Genomic DNA, 18,608 nt, shown 5'->3' with positions numbered 1-18,608 from the left:
AAAATTAAAAATTTTTAAAAATAATAAAAAATATTTTTTATAGTTTTAGATTGTATGTTTTTAAATTCGAACTTTTTATAATTTTTTTTATAAAAAAAATTCGAATTTTTTTTATTTTTTTCAAATTTTTTTTTTGTAATTCGAAAATACTTTTTAAAACTATTTTTAAAATTTTTATTTTCAAAATTTTAATTTTTATTTTTATTTTATAAAATTTTAAATTTCAATCTCAAATCCCCACCCCTTAACTCTAAACCATAAGATTCGTATTAGTTAATTCTAAAGGTATAAGTGTATATTTATCTCTTTAATAAAATATTTTAGTCATTTTGATTTTTAGAGTGTATATTTGTGATACAAACTTTTTTAGCGATATACTAGGATATTTTCATAAATGTATTAAAATTAAAATTGTAAGAAGGTAGGTAGTTGTGTTAATTGAATTCCGTGTATATTTAATCAGTAATCTAACCTATACTAAAAGGCCAATATACTCAACAAAGAGGCTGTCCACATCAGCAGATTAATTCGAACCAATCAGATTCTACAAATATGCCATGTCAGCACGACTTTAAAAACTTTCGAAACTTTAGAAAATCGTTTATTTCCAGCCCATTATATTAAAGATTCGGTGGGCCATTTATAACCCATCTTATACGTTTTGTTTAAAGTGGCAAAGACACAAGTTTATTAAACTCCTATTCTGACCCAAATAAGCTTCTAAGTCGCCTAATCGTCATCTGCATCTTGCATCTAGGGTTTCTGCACTGTAGCGACTTACCTCGCTCACATACGTATCCATTTTCACTTTCTCCACTAAATTCGTTAACTCTTCATCTTCCTTTGTCTCTACATCTTCCAGTGTTAACTCAGACCATCATTAGTGGTGGGTTTCGTAACCGACTCGGAGTTCCTCTTTATATATAGTTCATGTTACACGCCGGAGATGAATATCTCATATCTACTCTCATCCCCTTTGAACCGGCGCAGATTTCATTTGATCCTCGAGAATTTTTTCATCTGCTGCTAATTTTTCTCAATCAGCCATCCTTCGACAACTTGGTCGGACTTTCTGCTTCTCGGATTGGCGTAACGGTGAATTTGGTGCTCGGCTCCGTATTGACATGTAAGCTTAATATGTATCCTCCACCTCGAGTTACTTTGTGCTCAAAACTTAAAACTGTGTAATTTAGGATCTCAATTTGTCTCACTTTTGTAATTATTTGTAATAAAGGAATTGTCAAAAGGGGTATTTCATCTATTGATCCTATTGATGTGATTTGCCAGATTGCAGGGCAAGAGAATTTTATGAGTTCATACCAGTCTGAATGCTTCTTTGATGGTCTCTTGACGTTGATGGTAATAACTCTTGCGTTTGTTTTGTCTTAATTTATTTAAAGTACAAAAAATTATGGTCTATTTGTTGATTGACTGATATAGAGTTGAATCTTCCCTTATATGAGATGAGGAGAAGGACGCACACTCAGTCACCACTGCCGGGTTATTTGAGAGGGTGATATGGAGGCCCTCGCAAGGACTTCCCGATAAGCGTTTTGGTTTGCAATATGCGGCATGAACCATGGCCCCTGATTGCAGATTTATATAGTTGAATTATCTTTGATTTGCCTCAGCCATGTTCTTTAGGAAGAAATTACCTTTTTTGATACCTTTTAAGCAGCTAAGCAAGAGGTTCTCTTATAATAAGATTTTCAGAAAGTTGATTAATGTCTCATATTTCAGTCCATATGTTTATTTAGTGAACGTTTATTTTATAATAAAAAGAATCTAAGAGAAAGATATGAGATGGGTCTTTTCTTCATGGGTCATCTAGACTATTAGTGCTATTTAGACCATCTCCAATGTATTTTGCTATTTTCACCTCTAAAATAGGGAAACTCTATAATAGAGGTGAGATATGCTCCAATGTATTCCCCTAAAATAGCAATCTCTAAAATATAGAGTAAAAAATAGAGGAATGCTATTTTTTCCTCTATAAATAGAGGAAAAAATAGAGATCTCTATTATAGAGGAAGAAATAGAGGTGGGTTGGAGCAATTTCACCTCTAAATGCTATTATAGAAGTGAAAATAGCAATGGGTTGGAGATGCTCTTAAACGGATGATTTTACAGAATCTCAAAACAAAGAAGAAAAGCCGGCGAAATAATGATAGTTTCTGGAAATAAACCGACCGAAATTAGCGCTTTGTATTTTTATCCATTTATTTATATTTTTGGCGTTTATATAAACTGTAGAGATCTTTGTAAGTCGCCGTGACTCAAATTGTTTTTTTTTTTCATTTTCTGTCATTGGCTTTATCTGCTTCTCCACTTATACTCCTTTGTTTTACCAAAGAAGATTTAGGAGGTCACTTATTTTTTAAAAAAAAATTGAAATTCATTAAACTCTTTAATGGGGCATCGGAAACAGTACAAAATTTTGGATTACCGGAGAAACAGTCCCTCCTAGGTTACAAGGGCAAAGAGAAGCTATACAAACATTTAAATAGCTCAGTCTCCTCAAAGACATTTAAATAACCTTTTTACTAAATTTTAAATGCATGTATAATGTTAACTGTGTGTTCAAAGAAACATTACAACGGCTAAAGACCCGACCAACTACAGGTGTTAATAGAAATAGCTTTACTATGCATGCTATTGCTAATAGAACCAGAGATGATTGCCTTCTATGATGATGCGAACAGATACATCTCTAACATGCCTATGCAAATCTGAAAAGCCAAAAGCACATAAATAAACGAAAGGAATTGTCAACCTATTATTATCTACTACATAAGTAAAATAAATGTGTTGACAAAAAAAAAAGTAAAATAAATGTGGCTAAAAAGTAAAATATAAATAAAAACAAAGAAAAAGCCGGCGAAATAATGATAGTTCTGGAGACAAACCGACCGAAATTAGCGTTTTGTATTTTTATCCATCTATTTATATTTTAGTCATTATCTCAATTCATGAGTTCTTAAACTTGGTTTTATCAGTCGTCACTGCTAAACTATCATCGCCGTAATGTAGATTTGGAGTCCGCACGCTGTCCTCCTCCCAAGGGGCGATTTCTTACTACATCTGCTGCATCTAAAGGCGAGAAGAAACCCGCTCATAGTGACAACAACAATGCACCAGCAGTAAAACTGCCAACGGAAATTGTTGAGATCACAAGTGACCCTCGGACATCGGAAGAAGATAAAGTTGAAATGCCAGCCGATGCGTATTAAAGCACTCAAATGAGACGATTACTATGAAAGAAGCAACAGTCTCAGAGATAAATACGGAAGCTCCCAAAAAAGAATGCAGCAGCAGGTTGTTACTGTCAGGTAAAAGAGATATGGTAAAAGAGACATATATTATCCTGATAGTAACTTTACAGTTCATTGTGAATAGCTTGTGTGACTGATAGATATGCTCACATACCCTTAGAAGGATCAAGTTTGACCATGTCCACGTAGACTCCAGATATTTTCATCGAGCATTATGCTCTGCTTTCCTAAGTGATCACGGATTCAAGCAGACACGAAGAAGTCTATAGTCAAATATTTATGTTTCGTTAGTTAAGAGTAAGACCGAGCTAGGGACGTTTATTTGTGTACTTTTACAAGACAATTCCCTCACCAACAACTTTATATTAATCAAAGCATATTAACTGCATATATTTATATACAAAACGCTTTTCTTTACAATTATATACAAACCAAGATTTCAATATATCTTGCACATGTATCAACTCAACGCCCAAAGAAAAACAGAAACACAACCTCTTCACTATCTTCCTACACCAAGCTAACATTCTTCTATCTTATTAAAGCTAACATACAATTTAAATTTTTTCATGTTGATTATTCCATAAATGTCCCTAAGTTTAATATTGATCCTAGACTATTATTAGTGGTGTTTTGTCATTTAACATATATACCTAATCATAATATATATTAAAAAGCAATTGATTTTTCCAAAAAAAATTCAAAGCAAATATAAATATACTATCTCAAGTCCTAGAATTACATTATCTGAATGAAACATAATATTAACTAACTAAAATACTGCTTCTATTCTAAAATAATACATGTTTTAGAAAATATATATCTGATGCATCTTTTATTTTTTTTCAATGCAACTTTTAATAGATAGTAATGGTAAATTGTAAACTTCAAAAAAAAAAAAAATTGTATTTACTAAATTTTGATTGGTTAAAATTTATGGAAATAGTTGATCACAAAAAAATATACATATCATACTAAGATTTCTTACGTTGTATTGTTAAGTGTGAAAACCTAAAGCTTGTAACATTTTGAAACAGATGGGGTATAAAACATATAAAATATAAAACAATTTTAGGGCTTAACTTTCACAGATCGTGAATTACAGCTAATTATCACATCTTATTTATTTCATACATTAGGTAAATTTTGTTTGATAGTTAATTTTTTTCTATCTTCATTTACAGTGATTATACAATTACATTTTATAAATTAGTCATGCAATTTCTATTTGATTACACAAAAATCTGTAATAACAATAGTTAAATTAATTACCAATAAATAGCAAAACACCAAACAAAAAAAGGGTCAAAATTAAGTTAAAATTATCAATATATACCTAATAAACTTTTTCTAAAAACAAACAATACAACAAGATAGCTCATATTGTAATTAAACATCAAAACAAAATGTATTTATAGTGATTATCCGCGCGTAGCGCGGAAAAAGACTCTAGTACAATAAGTAATCCAATTTGTTAAAAGCTTATCTGGTTTCACTGACAGAAATTCATTACAAAACTGAAAAAATATAAAAAAAACAGCAATGAGAAATGGATAAGGTAACAGTTGTTGGTGTTATAACGACCACCGAACTCAACAGCATCGGATATAACGGAGACAGTAGCTCCGAAACGTCCGGGTATATGGTCCGATAGCTACCCAATCCATTCCCACCACGTCATCGTTAACGTGTCCGAACGTCAAATCCATCCCCGGGGGTAACTATTTTTAGACCATGTGCGCGTATACACAGAGAGACTCAAATACTGTCAGTCATAAACGTATATATATATACGTATTCGTATCTTCTATTTTTAAAAAAAAAATAAAACAAACAGTTTCTTATACGGAAACTTGATATATATATATATATTTTTTTTTTATATATATATATATACTTGTTTTATCTTTTGTTCTCATCTTCTCCGATCGGTGGATTCTCTTTCTTTCTCTCTGGCGATTAGTTTTAGCCTAGTGGAGCTCTTAACTTGCGCGCATCGCCGGTTGATGATAGCGCAAGAGAAGGCTAAAAGAACTTGAGAAATCGCGGCGTCTGCCCATGGAGTTTCTGGCAGGTGTGCCAGCGCAGGAGAAGGCTGCACCGGAGGCTCTGTTCTTGACGGAGGAATCTAGCCGTGGTGGGAGGTTAAGGAGATGTGTTAAGTCTCCGCCGGAGAGTTCGTCATCGGTCGGGTTGACGGGAGAAAGCAGCGAAAGCGAGGAAGAAGAAGAAGAAGACGGCACCGTTTCGTCACAAGGAAGATGGCTGGATTCGTTCAGTTCCTCTCTGGAAGATTCTCTTCCGATTAAGTACGTTTCTTTAAAAGGATCATCCTTTAAATTTCAGATTTTTTTTATATTTTTTAAAGAGATGATTAAATGATTCTTTGATCTTCGCCTGAATATATTCGATTCAAATTCAGTAAAAAATATATAAAAAGCCATTATGATAGCTAGTACCCTGTTTGATCACTTTGTTTTATCATTTATCCCTGAACTACCGGTCTTGTCTTGATATTGTTCAAGCTTAATCATACAATTCAAACATTATGGATGTTGTTATTACATGGTCGGAGATGAAGTGTTGAATTTGTCTGATTGTTTGGTTTTGTTTTGTTTTTTTCAAGGAGAGGATTATCAAATCACTACATAGGGAAATCGAAGTCATTTGGAAATCTAATGGGAATGGAAGTGAGCAACACCAAGGATTTGGAGAAAGTGGAGAGTCCATTGAACAAGAGAAGGAGATTGCTTATTGCTAACAAGCTAAGGAGAAGATCTTTATCGTCATCTTTCAGCTTCTACCCTAAGACTAATCTTAATTCTATGCCTTTACTTGCGTTGCAAGAATCTGATGAAGATGATCACAAATACAATAACGATGATGATGATGATGACAGTAGTGATGAGGAAATTAATAAGCTGCAAGATAAGAGGATGAAGATGACGAATAACAGAGATTTTATGGTTCAAACTCAGAGCTGTTTTTGCTTATCTAGTTTTCCAGATGATGATCGATAAAATCCATTTCTATTACCCACTTCTGTTCTGTTTTTTTTTTTAATTCTAGCGTAGAGGAAGTTACGTTGGCAATAAGTGATTTGATAGATTGAGTAAAGAATATAACTAATGGTTTAGTCGTTTAGATGATCATACTTTTGTTGAAGTTTAAACGATAGCGAGTTTGATTATTATTTGTATATTTGATTTGATCTCCACTAATTAAACAATATTATCATACTTATTGTCCGTAATCTTTGTGAATATCCTCCCATTATTTGACCCGAAAAAAATATTTTTTAACAAACTTTGGTTAGGTCAGATCAGGTTAGGTGAAATGTGAACTAAGGTCTATAAGGATAAGGTTTCTCGTGTAATTTGATGAAACACGTTGCATTGCATGAGCCATGTTGCTCCAACTACTTAAAAACTGATATTCATAAAAAAGATTCAAGATTCTCGGCATATTCTTTCATCATTTCTTCTGGCACCAATTGTTGAGTATGCTTTCACTTAAAGCTAGCTAAATTAAACGAGGCATTCATGATTTTAGAACATATAAACTGATTTTAGAATCATTCTCGTTCTAACTACCACTGGTCCTGCTCCTGCCTCTTTCTTCGCTTTTTGGCCAACAAAAGTGGTCCTGCTTTTGTTTTCTTTTTTATTGTATCTCTAAACACCTCTTATAGCAGTTACTTCAGAATATATTGCATATAAACAAAATGAACGAAGCGGATAAGTATTGAAGATGTTACTAACTTTGGATAACATGCTGAAAAATGGACTTTATAAATTGTATACTAACTTAGACGTTATTATTCTTCCAAATAAAAAATTTCACAAGCAATAAAAAGGCATTCAGGTAGGTAATCAAGATTGTATATTTTCTTTTAATTTAGTCCTTATTAAAACATTTCTATGGACAATACTAAAATCATTTCTTTTACTTACGAGATTAATAAAATTGAACAAAAACCATGAAAATTCGAGACATACAATCGATAAAGCATTTTATGAAAATCATTATAGTTTTAATCTCCCCAACAAACGACATCATAGAAAGAAAAAAGTATCACAAATAAAAACAAAATCTTCAGGTACTAATAAAAAGAAAAAAAAGCACAGCCGCATGAGGAAGAATCCATCGGTACCATACTGGAAACTATAAACCGGTTAAGAAATGATAACAGTTTGGTCTTTACATATACTTAAAACGCCTCCCTCTCTCCATATAGTAAAACAGACTCGACCAACAAAAGGATTTGCTAAAAGAGAAACGAACGTTACCTTGTGCGCCACCATTCCAAGCCTGTAATAATCAATTGGTAATGTACCCGGTTAAGGAGTGTGAATATTCAACGTTAAAGGATCCAAATGGAATATAAGAAGAGGATAAGAGAAGGTTTAATAGCTGACCTCAGCTACTACCCTTTTGTTTGAGGGTGATTTTGTCCCCAAGACTTAGAGCAATCCCTTGCGTCTTGCTCCTTATCCTTATGTACCCACTCAATGCTCCGTCAGTTTGCTTCTCGATACTCACATTCACAAGAGCATCCTCACCAAACACACTCTTTGCGTATAAGTTTGCTGCAAGGAACCCGCATTCTCCTTCTATGGCAGATCTGCAAATAGAAGAATCAATTAGTACAACGAAAAGTTTCAGTCTATAAGAGAAGAAATAAAAATCTGGACTTACGGGGCAGTGAGACACTTCATGTTTGTGGATTTGATAATGTGGTCGAGGAACTCTCTTTCGTTCTGAATCGTGGTGTTCACAGCAACCTGACATAAAGACCACAACGGTAAATGGTCAATACCAAACTCAAACAAACCAAAGAAAGGTAAAAGTGTAATGAATTACCTTGTTTTCCCATTCAAACTCTGCCCACATGGTTCTGAAAGCAGCCTCGGAGCAAACAGCAGGGGAGATATAGTCCATGATATCAATGTGTATGTCGTTGAGAACCACGACGTTTCGCTCCATTACATTTGATGTCTCATAGACGATGTTCCCGAATATGACTCCGGTCTCTGTGGACGAGACCTTGATGTTTGCTTTTATCTGCATGCTCGTTTCTGGTGCAAGACTATAGTTTTGAGGACGCTCAACAAGCTTCAGATCACCCATGGTTGCTAACTCCAAGCACATATTCTGAAGGGTTTCCTTTGTACGGTTGATAACGGTAACTTCGAGTGCGATGTCATAGTGATGGACTGTCACATATGCTTCGGCATAGACTGGATCACTGAATCCTGTGAGTTGAAGAATGCGGTTGAGTTTGTTCGCGTCGTTCTCGTCCTTGGTGAATTCTCCAGTTGCACGCTTTAGGTCATCTTGTACCTGGTCTTCCAACTCAAGTTGACTCATTCCCTGAAAGAAACGTATCATCAGTAATTTGATATACAGGCCGAACTAAAAATAACACACAACCAACCACTAACAACTTAGCTTTCCATCTTTCAAGATGAGAAAATGAAAATCTGAACAGAATGCCAAGGAATTCATAAGAAAAGAAAATCAATGAAGGAAGCGATGATTTAGATAGTAATACTGTTACCTTTCGGCTCTTTAGATGGAAGAAGTCAATGAGATCATCAGGTTGAGCATTAGTTGTTTGGGTCTTTGCCTTTAGCTCCGCCATCTCTGTTAGCTGCTTTTCAGAAATCATCTTGACAAAACTCTGGCGGCAGGATTCCAGCCATATCTTTTTCATCTCGTCATTTCTATGGCAAAGCAATTTTATGCACAAGACAATCCTCTCGTACGAATCATTATCAATAGGGTGTGGAGAAGCCGGAGATTGACCAAGTTGCAGCATAGAAACCATGATCAGCAAAGCCTGTGTGACTGTCTTGTTCACTTCAGTTTTAGATGGCTGAACCTCTTCCAGTCTAAGAACAAGTTTAGTCAATGTGCAAGCAACCACTGCTCCTAGGAAAAAGTCACCAGTTAGAAGCAGTGTTCTGAGATTTCCAGAAGTCACTGATCCTTGAACGACTGCTGGTGTTGAGAATGTGATCTCAGAGGCCGCACTTTGGGTAGCATAAGTACCATCAGCAAGAATCACAGGTTTTCTAGAGGACACCATGGCAGAAGAGGTTGGCTGAATCTTCTTTGAGGTCTCAGTTGGCTCAGATTCCTCAGAAATAGAATAAAATGGCAATTCACCAAGACATTGTTTAATGGTTGCAATGCCACTCTCAACTTCCGAAAGTGATAGGCAATACTCCCCAATAATCCAAAGTGCACAAGGGCAGACCTTTCCAGCCCGGATTTGATAGAAGGTGTCCAACAACCTGGTTATGATTGACACTCTTAACTTGGGATTTGTTTCTATTATCTCTCTAACAAAAGCAACCACGTCAAGTGCTGAAGCCACGTTGCTATCTCCCAGGAAATCCATAAGAAGATGGACCACTGTGCTTGCAACTTCAGGGAACTTAACCGCACAAGCATGGATTGCTTGAATAAGCATCTGTCTGTATTCTCCATTCTTCTCAAGCTCTCCACTCTGTGTCTTCACAACTTCTTTCTTTAACATCTGAACGACCTCATTGATATTATGATGAGTAATCAAATCAAGGGCAATGTCAAGTGTCTTCTTGCGAATATCAAGGTTCGGGCTTGAGAGTGCTCTGAGCACATCAATTATCAACTCAACCATGATATCTCTGTGCAATGACTTAAGCTCACTCAACCGATCGAGCAAAATAAGCTTCACATTGTTGTCACTCTGAGAAAGAAGAAGCTGACAGTAGGTGTTGGCAGCAGCCCTAATAGCAGTAGGGGCAGATGAGAGAGAAACAAGCGTCCCAGCACATTCATAGATAACTGCGGAGGAAGTGGCACTTAACAGAGAAATAATAATCTTAATATACTTCCCCTTCTCAGCTGGTTTAGTCTTGCACACACTTCGAATCAACTCCAGCACCACCATCTGAAGCGATTCATTCCAGTCTGAAACCTTGTCAACATTGCTCAGAAGATAATTCACAGCTCGTTCTTCAGCACAGGTAAAGAGCATCAGAAATGCATTTCTCTTGGCAGACGGATCTTGTTCTGTTGACAGAGCTTTCTCGATCATTTCAGGTGCGTCCACGAAGAGCTGATCGCCATTTGGGAGCTTATATATCGACATGATGGCCAGAATTGCATTCCTACGAACAAATGGATGGCGGTGTTCCAGATTTTGCAACACTGACGGAGTCAAAGGCTCAACTATCTCAGTCTCCTTCAGCCGGCAGAGAAACCTCAGCGTCACTCCACGAATGTACTCATTAGGATGCTGAAGGTTGTTCCGAAGATTCTGGCAAATCAAAATCATTTCAGGCAGCACCTTCCCCCTAGAATCCGTTTTCTCAATCAGCTCCAGGTACAGCAGCAGAAGCTTTTGGATCGTGTGGTCTTCAGAAGGGAGCACGTATCTGATAATAGTTATGAAAAGCTGCGGAATGGTTTCGCCATTCAGCAGAAGCATAACCGCCTTCTTCATGGCATCAACTTTTGCTTCAACATCATTGCCCTCAAGAGCTTCTTTAATCTCCTTGGCAACTGCTGGCGTCCCTTTGTCATAGTGCACAAGTAAGGTACAAGATTTGTCCATCTTTTCCAGTGCTGCGTCAAAACGTAAATGAAGAAAACTTATGAGCTCAAATGAAAGGAAAAAATACCACTGTTACATGAGACAATAGAGTGAACAGGAACCAAACATCAGACTTTCACATCCTCATGATTAATTAAAGGCAGAACGAGGTACATATCACATAGTAACAAACAAGATACGCATAATGTTGATATTTTCCACAAGAACCTTATTTACAATAGCAATAATCTTTACCACTCTACTTAAAAAAATTTCCATACAATGAATAAAGAATCTCCGTATTTTAAAATTCAGTTTTTCTTTAAAAAAAAAAAATGGCTAAGATCAACATCAATGTTCAGCAATGTCCAATCAGGAAAAGATAGATACATAACATAGACCGAAATTAAAATCCTCAGATCTAGCAATTAACATCACTTTGCCACAACTACGATCAAATCGATTTCAAACAATAAAAGAGCCTCGGATCAAAAAAATTCATCTCTCTATGCTTTAGGCTCCTCAGATTTGAAGAGCAGCAATCGGATCTACATAGTTCGCAGTCTCACACAGCTGCGTAAACAAGATAATCGGATTCCTAACGGGATCGGATCTAGATCAAAACAAAAGACGCCGCAGAAAATCGAATCGATCTCTAAAAAAATCTGAAGCATGAGTAACAGAGAAACGAACCTCAAGGTACGAGATCCAGAGAGAGAGAGAGAGAGGAGGAGATCCACGGATTTGCGAAAGCTTTGGAGTCAAGAGAGATTTGGATCTCAGGGAAACAAACTTACTCGCTGCACATAGTGAGGGGATGGATACAAATGGTGGGTGTGTGTTTGTTTACTCGTCTAAATCTGTTCCTTTTTTATTGTGTTTGTTTGAACGAAGAACGGAGAGAACGAGTCAACTTCAGAGGCCCAAATATTTATTCATGAAAAGCCCAATCCATACGTTTCTATTGGTTTTCAAAATAAACCCAATCTAAAGTGAGCGTAATGATGATTTGAATTACTGGTTAAGGAGTTTAGGACATCCGGTTAGACTTTTACCTGGCTAGAGCATCTCTAACCTACTCCTACACCTTCGGGTCAGGTTCGGACCGGTTTTTTCCGGATCTGCATCCTAAAAATTTAGACCCTATAGATACTTCGAAATTTTCGGTTCGGGTTCGGGTCAGTTCTTCTCAGATCCGGGTCGGTTCAGGTCTATAATTAAAATATCCATATAACACATGTAGTTTTTTGGATCCATATCGGATCCGGATCGGGTTCAGATATTTAGGATGTGAAAAGGACATGACATACCTAACTCTAAGCCTCGGCGTTTGGGTACCCGTTGGCATTCGGATCAGGTTTTTTGGATTTCGGTTTCCTTTTATAACACGTCCTAAGTTCCATTCTAGTAAATTTACAAGTACGGGTCGGGTTCGGATATAACACATCGGGTTCGGGTCAGTTTTGTATCACATCATAGAATCCATAAAGCAATCATATATCATTCGGATTCGGGTTATATCGGATCGGTTCAGATATAACTGAAATAAAATCTAAAATTTAAAAGTAAAACATAAGAAATATATATTTATTGTTTTAAGTATTTTAGGTAGTTATTTAATTTTTAAATACTTATTTTTAGATAACATATCAAAATAAATATGAAATTGAATATTTGAAGTATTTATTCATGTTTCATATAATTATACTGTATATTATTTGGACATTCGGATCGGTTTCTTCAGATATCTTTTCGAATTTTTTTGTTTTTCGGGTTCGGTTAATAACATTTCGGGTTAGGATATGTTTTGTACCACCTTACAAGACCCATTCTGATATATTTTACATTTCGAACCGGGTACGGATCGAGTTTTTCGGTTCGGGTTTGGTTCGGATTTCGGGTTATGGACATTATTCCCAGGCCTACCTAACTCCATCAAATTTAGTCGATATTTATAAAATAACTTACATGAAACTATTAATAATTAAAATATAACATTTTTAAACTATAAATTTTACATTTTAAAGCTTCATATTACTTAATAATGTTATAAAATAATAACAAATGTTGTTAACAAAAGATAGTTTAACTAAATTATAGAATAATATATATATATATATATATATATATTTATAAAAAAATAGAAACACAAAAAAATTATAGTTTTGGATATACTTGTTTTTAAGTTTGGATCGGTTCCCGTTCGAATTTTTGGGTTCAGATTAAAATGCCTAGGCCTACTTACTCCAATTTTTTTTTGTGCACACTCCAATTTATATTTCAAATGGAGTTTTGAGTCAAATCTCTTTCAACCCTATTTTACCTTTCACTACATAATATATTAAAAGCTGAATTATTCAAAAAATAAATTAATAATACTTTTTTTAATTTCATTTTTTACTTCAAAATGTAATAGGGTTAGAGTGAAACTCAAGTAAAACTTTACATTGAGATGTTCTTAGTAATACCGCGATTAGTCAACTAATTTCATATTCCTTCGTCTAAGAGTGTTTTCGATTATTAAAAAAAGTAAGAACAATTGCAATCCAATGAGTACAAGCTTCATAATGTAATTTGATCATTGATGAATAAATTTGATTTTTTTTTTAAATTCAGGCTTCCTGAATTTTCGTCACGTTCTCTATAACACGGCATCCGCTTCATAAACATGCATCGTAAGAGCAAGTCCATCAATGAACCCCCTCTTGGGGTTCATAAGTATTGTTTATTAATTTAATGGTGGGGCCTGAATAGTGATGAACCCGGATCAATACTGCTTCTCCATCAATGAACCTGAAAGTGAGTTTATAAGAATAAAATAATATTATTTATTTGAGAAAAAAAGTTAATTTTTTTGTTTTTTGAAAAGTGAATATTTAATATAATGAGAATTGTATTCAATCAAATGGAAATAAATTTGGTTTTTAAATTTAGAAAAGTGAATATTCAATATAATGGAATAAAGTTTGGTTTTATTCAATTCATCAAATTTTTATAATATTTCTTAAAAGTTTTATTCAATACATTGAGAATTCATGAACATACAAAGATTATTCATCATGATTACCATATTTTTCCCAAACATTTTCAACTAAATCAGCTTTCAAACGCTCATGTAAATGTGGATCTCGAATTTGATTGCGAATGGTAAGCATAGGGACATTGACACTTTCTCTACTTTTCACCTTCGAACTTCGACTAGACTGTCCAGACTCGAACTCAGATGTATCAATTTGAATGTATCCGTGTCGCTCGTCCTCCACTATCATATTGTGCAATATGACACAAGTTCTCATTATCTTTCCTATCTTCTCCTTGTCCCATAGTAGAGCTGGGTTCTTAACAATTGCAAACCTCGATTGCAATACTCCAAAAGCCCGTTCGACATCTTTTCTGGTGGATTCTTGACGTTCAGCAAATAACTCTGCTTTTGGACCTTGAGGGAGTTTGATGGATTGGATAAATGTTGCCCAATTAGGATAAATTCCGTCGGTAAGATAGTAGGCCATACGATAAGTGTGGTTGTTGACCTTGAACTTAACTTTAGGGGCTCGACCTTGTAAAATGTCATCAAAAACTGGTGACCGATCAAGAACATTGATATCGTTGAGGGTACCTGGTAATCCGAAAAATGAGTGCCATATCCAAAGATCTTGTGATGCCACAGCTTCTAAGACGATTGTCGGCTTTCCTGAACCACGTGTGTACTGACCTTTCCAAGCCGTTGGGCAGTTTTTCCACTCCCAATGCATACAATCGATGCTGCCTATCATATCCGGAAACCCGCGTGCCTCTCCAGCGTCAAGTAGTCTTTGAAGATCTTCTGGTGTAGGTCTTCTTAGATACTCACCTCCAAACAATAGTATTATCGCATCCGTGAAATTTTCCAAACATAAAAGTGCAGTACTTGCCGCAAGTCGGAGATATTCGTCATTCGCATCTCCGGCTTTACCATATGCCAACATTCGTATCGCTGAAGTGCATTTTTGAAGTGCAGATAGGCCGCACCTTCCGTGACCATTTCTTCGTTGCTGAAAGTATGGAACTTCATTATTTAGGCGTTCGACAATGCGAAGGAACAAAGGTTTGTTCATTCGAAAACACCGCCTAAACATTTCCGGTGGGTAGGTTGGATTTTCGCTAAAATAGTCGTGCCATAGTTGATTGTGTCCTTGTTCCCGATCTCTTTCGATATACCCTCGTCTCTTCGGGTCGTTGGCAATAACGGAGTCCATGAAATCATCAATTTGTTCGTCGACCATTTCTTCAAATACTTCATATACTTCATCATTTGAGGAGCTTGACATTGTTCCCTTATTTAAAAAAAAAATTAATACAATTATCAATTTTATTATATGCCTAGTATAAAATTAAAAAATTAATTAATCCAAACTAAAATTTTTAAAATTTTTAAATAAACTGTGTGTAAAATTTAACAATTTTTAAAATGTTAAAATAAACATAATTAAGTAAGTTTTAAAAAATACCAAACTCTAGTTACATAGCTTAGAATTCTTTAACATAGCTTATATTATAAAAAACATGGATTATTAAATACTATATTTGTACGTGTTGATTTTTAAAGAAATTAGAATTCTTTAACATAGCTTATTGGCAATGTTTGACTACAAAAAGAAAAATATCTTTTGAATTCAAACGTGACATTTTAACAGCTTTGCTACCATATTGTAATGAAATACAAGTGCAACAGAAATACAAGTGCAACAGAAAATTTAAATATACCCGATTACTCTTTGGAAATGAAATACAAGAGGAAATGTTCAAGTGCTCTTCTGTTCTTCGTTTGTAGTAGATCAAGTGCGAATGAAATACAAGAGGAAATATATATGATGATTCAGAAAAACAATGAGAAGAAGTTGAGTTCTCATTTAGAAACATACATGAAGAGAGCATATTAATATATGCTTGTTTGTTACATAACCCGTGACATGAAAGTAGTGTAGAAACAAAGTACAACCCGTGAGTTCAGAACATAGTAGCAGTGTACAAACTAACAAAATAGTACACTGCATCCGTAGAGAAAAAGCAACAACAGCCAAGCAACATCAGACATAGCAACCCGTGATCCAGACATGATGACAATCCCGTGACCTGCAAAACAAAAACCAAACTACAAAGTTTAAAACTCTTTCTGTTCACGCAAGTTAATAATAAGAAACAGAGATTCTACCAAGTTACAAACTTATGACCCTATTGAGGCAAGTATTAACTAAACTACAAAGTTAAAATCCCATGACCCATGGCTCAACTATTCAGAGATTCTACCATTGATTTTAACTAAACTTATTGAGGCAAGTAAATAATGAAAAAAACAGTAGTTAACCAATTCAATCTAGCAGTTCAGAAACGAGTTTGTTTTTGAGACTGATTTCATTTGGAGATAGATCAGTCTCATTTTTGGCTAGGAGACGATCAAGGAGTTTCTGCTGGGATATTTTCTTTCTCGCAGCCAGGATGCTCTCTATTTGATCGAAAGCAGCTTCATTCCCGTGCCGCTTGCACTTGCTTGCTTTCGCAGCCTTTACACCCGCCGGTCTAACCTCCTCCTCAGGCATCACCTCTTCATTCTCCTTCCTTTTCTCCTTCCCGGCATCTCTGGTCTTGGAGTATGACTTCCATTTCTGATCATATCTCAGTTCCCTCCAACAGTGTTCCATGGCAAACTTGGCATGGTAATCATTAAAGAAGATGTCATGGGCAGCCTTCATGACATCATTCTCATTTTGACCACTAGATTGCTCCTTCAATGCCGCCTCATAACTCCCCACGAACTTGCACACCTGCTCGTTCACCCTTCCCCACCTCTGCTTACACTGACTCCATTCTCTAGGAACTGAGCCAGTGAGCTGAGCGCTTGAATTGAAGTAGAGCTCAATTCTCTTCCAAAAGGATCCTCCCTTCTGCTCGTTACTGACAATAGCATCCTTGCTCGTGTTCAGCCACCCACTGATGAGCACTAGGTCTTCTTTTGTTGACCACTTTCTCTTTATGACCGGTTTCACTATCCCGGGAGAGTTGGCTACTGCCTCAGCAAAGTCGCAGTCCATTGCTGGACTGCTCTGCGAAGCTAGGAGCGAAGTAAACCCGGGAGAGTTTATGGTAAAGGTATCCATTTTTGTTATGGTTTAGGTTGATGTAATAAGTTAATGGGGTTTGTGTACTCAATTTAAACTAGTTTAAGCAACCACAAGAGAGAAAAATTAAAGTCTAGCTGCAAAACATTCAATAAAAAAGCCACTATAGAACAACTACTTCACAGAGAGCAGTCATTACACATCAAATCAACCACTTAATACAATCAACTACTCAACACAATTAGAGCAACCAACCAACCAACACAGAGTAAATTACACTGTACTTTTCGTTCTAACTTATTAATACCGTCAGAGTAACCAACCAACTCACAGTACTAGTTCAGTTCAGTTTAGTGGAACCAACCAACTCAGACAACTAGTTAATTCACGCCAACATTTAACTAGTTCTACTTATTAATTCACGCCAACATTTAACTAGTTCTACTTATTAATTCACGCCAAACATCTTACTAGTTCTATTTAGTAATTCACGCAAACATTTAGCAAGTTCTACTTATTAATTCACGCCAACATTTAACTAGTTCTACTTATTAATTCACGCAAAAATTCATACGTACCTCTGATTATCAGTCGAAACAGACCTTCTCCAGGGTTCCCACCTCGACAGTGAGATAATCAACCTGCTCAGACAGGGTTGAAACCTGTTCCTGGACATAGAAACAACAATGAGTTTTAACTTACTTACTCAACAAGTACAATGTAACAAATAACTACAGCAAGGAGATACACTTACCTCTAGGTCCTCAATCCGTTTATTGAGTTTCCACACCCCCTTCATAACCTCCTCTGCCTCATCCAGACGCGTGCTCAGCGTTTTGATCTCCTCCTGGACAGCAACCACCCAAGGATGACGGTAATGCAACCCATCATCCTTGTTCACAACACAAAACAAATATTAGAGAGACTACAAGTTACATAAATTATAAGAAAATGAATGCAGATTGACACTGACCTCATAGTTTACGCATGTGAAGAAACGCTTTCCAGGAAGACTGTCGTAGTCTTCCTTCCCCCGTACCTCGTCAATGATTCTCCCGCCGCAAGCACACTTTCTTGGAACCCCGTACTGTGAATCCGCGACAAACCCTAACATGTCGCAGTGATCCTTTTGCTTCTTTGAATGTCGTCTTTCTTCTGCGGGATCCATCTGCAAGAGGAAGAGAAACAATTAAGTAAGAGAAACAGTTAACTAAGATAAACACAAATCTCTATTTCAATTGACATACAAATGACCCCTATATCAAACCAGAATCACGCTTTACTACCCTAACAAAGAAACCCCCTAAACGATTTCAGATCGGAGACTGTATTGAACCCTAAGCAAGAAAACCCTAAGAAAGAAATCCCCAAATCGATTTAAGATCGCAGACTGTATTTAACCCTAACAAAGAAAACCCTAACAAATAAACCCCCTAATCTATTTCAGATCGCAGACTCTATTGAACCCTAAGAAAGAAAACCCTAAATCGATACAATCAGACGAAGCCACCAACTCGAAAACGGACCTCAGCTCGATGAAATCTCACTACGTCGTCGATTTGATGGACAATTGTGCTCTGGATCGGCGTCGCTAGAAGAATCGTCGGCGTCGCTACAAGAATCGCCTCTCCTGTCGCAAACCTAGATTTTTTTGAA

The 18,608-nt window shown here is 36.0% G+C and overlaps 4 protein-coding genes across 4 annotated transcripts; 1 reads left to right on the top strand and 3 right to left on the bottom strand.

Annotated features, from left to right (window-relative positions):
* The first annotated feature begins 5,164 nt into the window (after positions 1-5,164).
* On the top strand, positions 5,165-6,421 carry BNAA03G51540D (protein OXIDATIVE STRESS 3 LIKE 2). Its single transcript, XM_048765669.1, has 2 exons — positions 5,165-5,581; positions 5,899-6,421. Exons 1-2 carry the CDS (start codon positions 5,331-5,333, stop codon positions 6,290-6,292), a joined length of 645 nt encoding a protein of 214 aa, XP_048621626.1. The 5' UTR covers positions 5,165-5,330; the 3' UTR covers positions 6,293-6,421.
* Positions 6,422-7,272: 851 nt separating this feature from the next.
* On the bottom strand, positions 7,273-10,781 carry LOC106420464 (coatomer subunit beta-1; the record flags this gene model as incomplete). Its single annotated transcript, XM_013861304.3, is given in 5 exon segments — positions 7,273-7,583; positions 7,691-7,896; positions 7,971-8,056; positions 8,136-8,645; positions 8,833-10,781. Coding segments are annotated over 4 exon segments (2,750 nt in total), but the record flags the coding sequence as incomplete, so codon positions are not given.
* A 3,121-nt stretch (positions 10,782-13,902) lies between these two features.
* On the bottom strand, positions 13,903-15,960 carry LOC111214508. Its single transcript, XM_048765664.1, has 2 exons — positions 15,601-15,960; positions 13,903-15,170 (listed from the first exon to the last, which is right to left on the bottom strand). Exons 1-2 carry the CDS (start codon positions 15,769-15,771, stop codon positions 13,908-13,910), a joined length of 1,434 nt encoding a protein of 477 aa, XP_048621621.1. The 5' UTR covers positions 15,772-15,960; the 3' UTR covers positions 13,903-13,907.
* Positions 15,961-16,205: 245 nt separating this feature from the next.
* Positions 16,206-16,991, bottom strand: LOC106420358 (glutathione S-transferase T3-like). Its single transcript, XM_013861205.1, has one exon. The coding sequence runs from the start codon at positions 16,989-16,991 to the stop codon at positions 16,206-16,208; it is 786 nt and encodes a 261-aa protein (XP_013716659.1).
* Positions 16,992-18,608: the final 1,617 nt, after the last annotated feature.

The sequence above is a fragment of the Brassica napus genome, chromosome A3 (assembly GCF_020379485.1).
Source record: "Brassica napus cultivar Da-Ae chromosome A3, Da-Ae, whole genome shotgun sequence".
Taxonomy (NCBI): domain Eukaryota; kingdom Viridiplantae; phylum Streptophyta; class Magnoliopsida; order Brassicales; family Brassicaceae; genus Brassica; species Brassica napus.
Note: the sequence above shows the minus strand (reverse complement) of the source record. Positions and strands in the feature narration are given on the sequence as shown.

Excerpts from the sequence above, each read along its gene's own strand:
- BNAA03G51540D (XM_048765669.1), top strand. The coding sequence starts at position 5,331 with ATGGAGTTTCTGGCAGGTGTGCCAGCGCAGGAGAAGGCTGCACCGGAG. Across the intron at positions 5,582-5,898 it reads GAAGATTCTCTTCCGATTAA|GAGAGGATTATCAAATCACT; the intron begins GTACGTTTCTTT and ends GTTTTTTTCAAG.
- LOC111214508 (XM_048765664.1), bottom strand. The coding sequence starts at position 15,771 with ATGCTCTCTTCATGTATGTTTCTAAATGAGAACTCAACTTCTTCTCAT. Across the intron at positions 15,171-15,600 it reads CATTTCCAAAGAGTAATCGG|GGAACAATGTCAAGCTCCTC; the intron begins GTATATTTAAAT and ends TTTTTAAATAAG.
- LOC106420358 (XM_013861205.1), bottom strand. The coding sequence starts at position 16,991 with ATGGATACCTTTACCATAAACTCTCCCGGGTTTACTTCGCTCCTAGCT.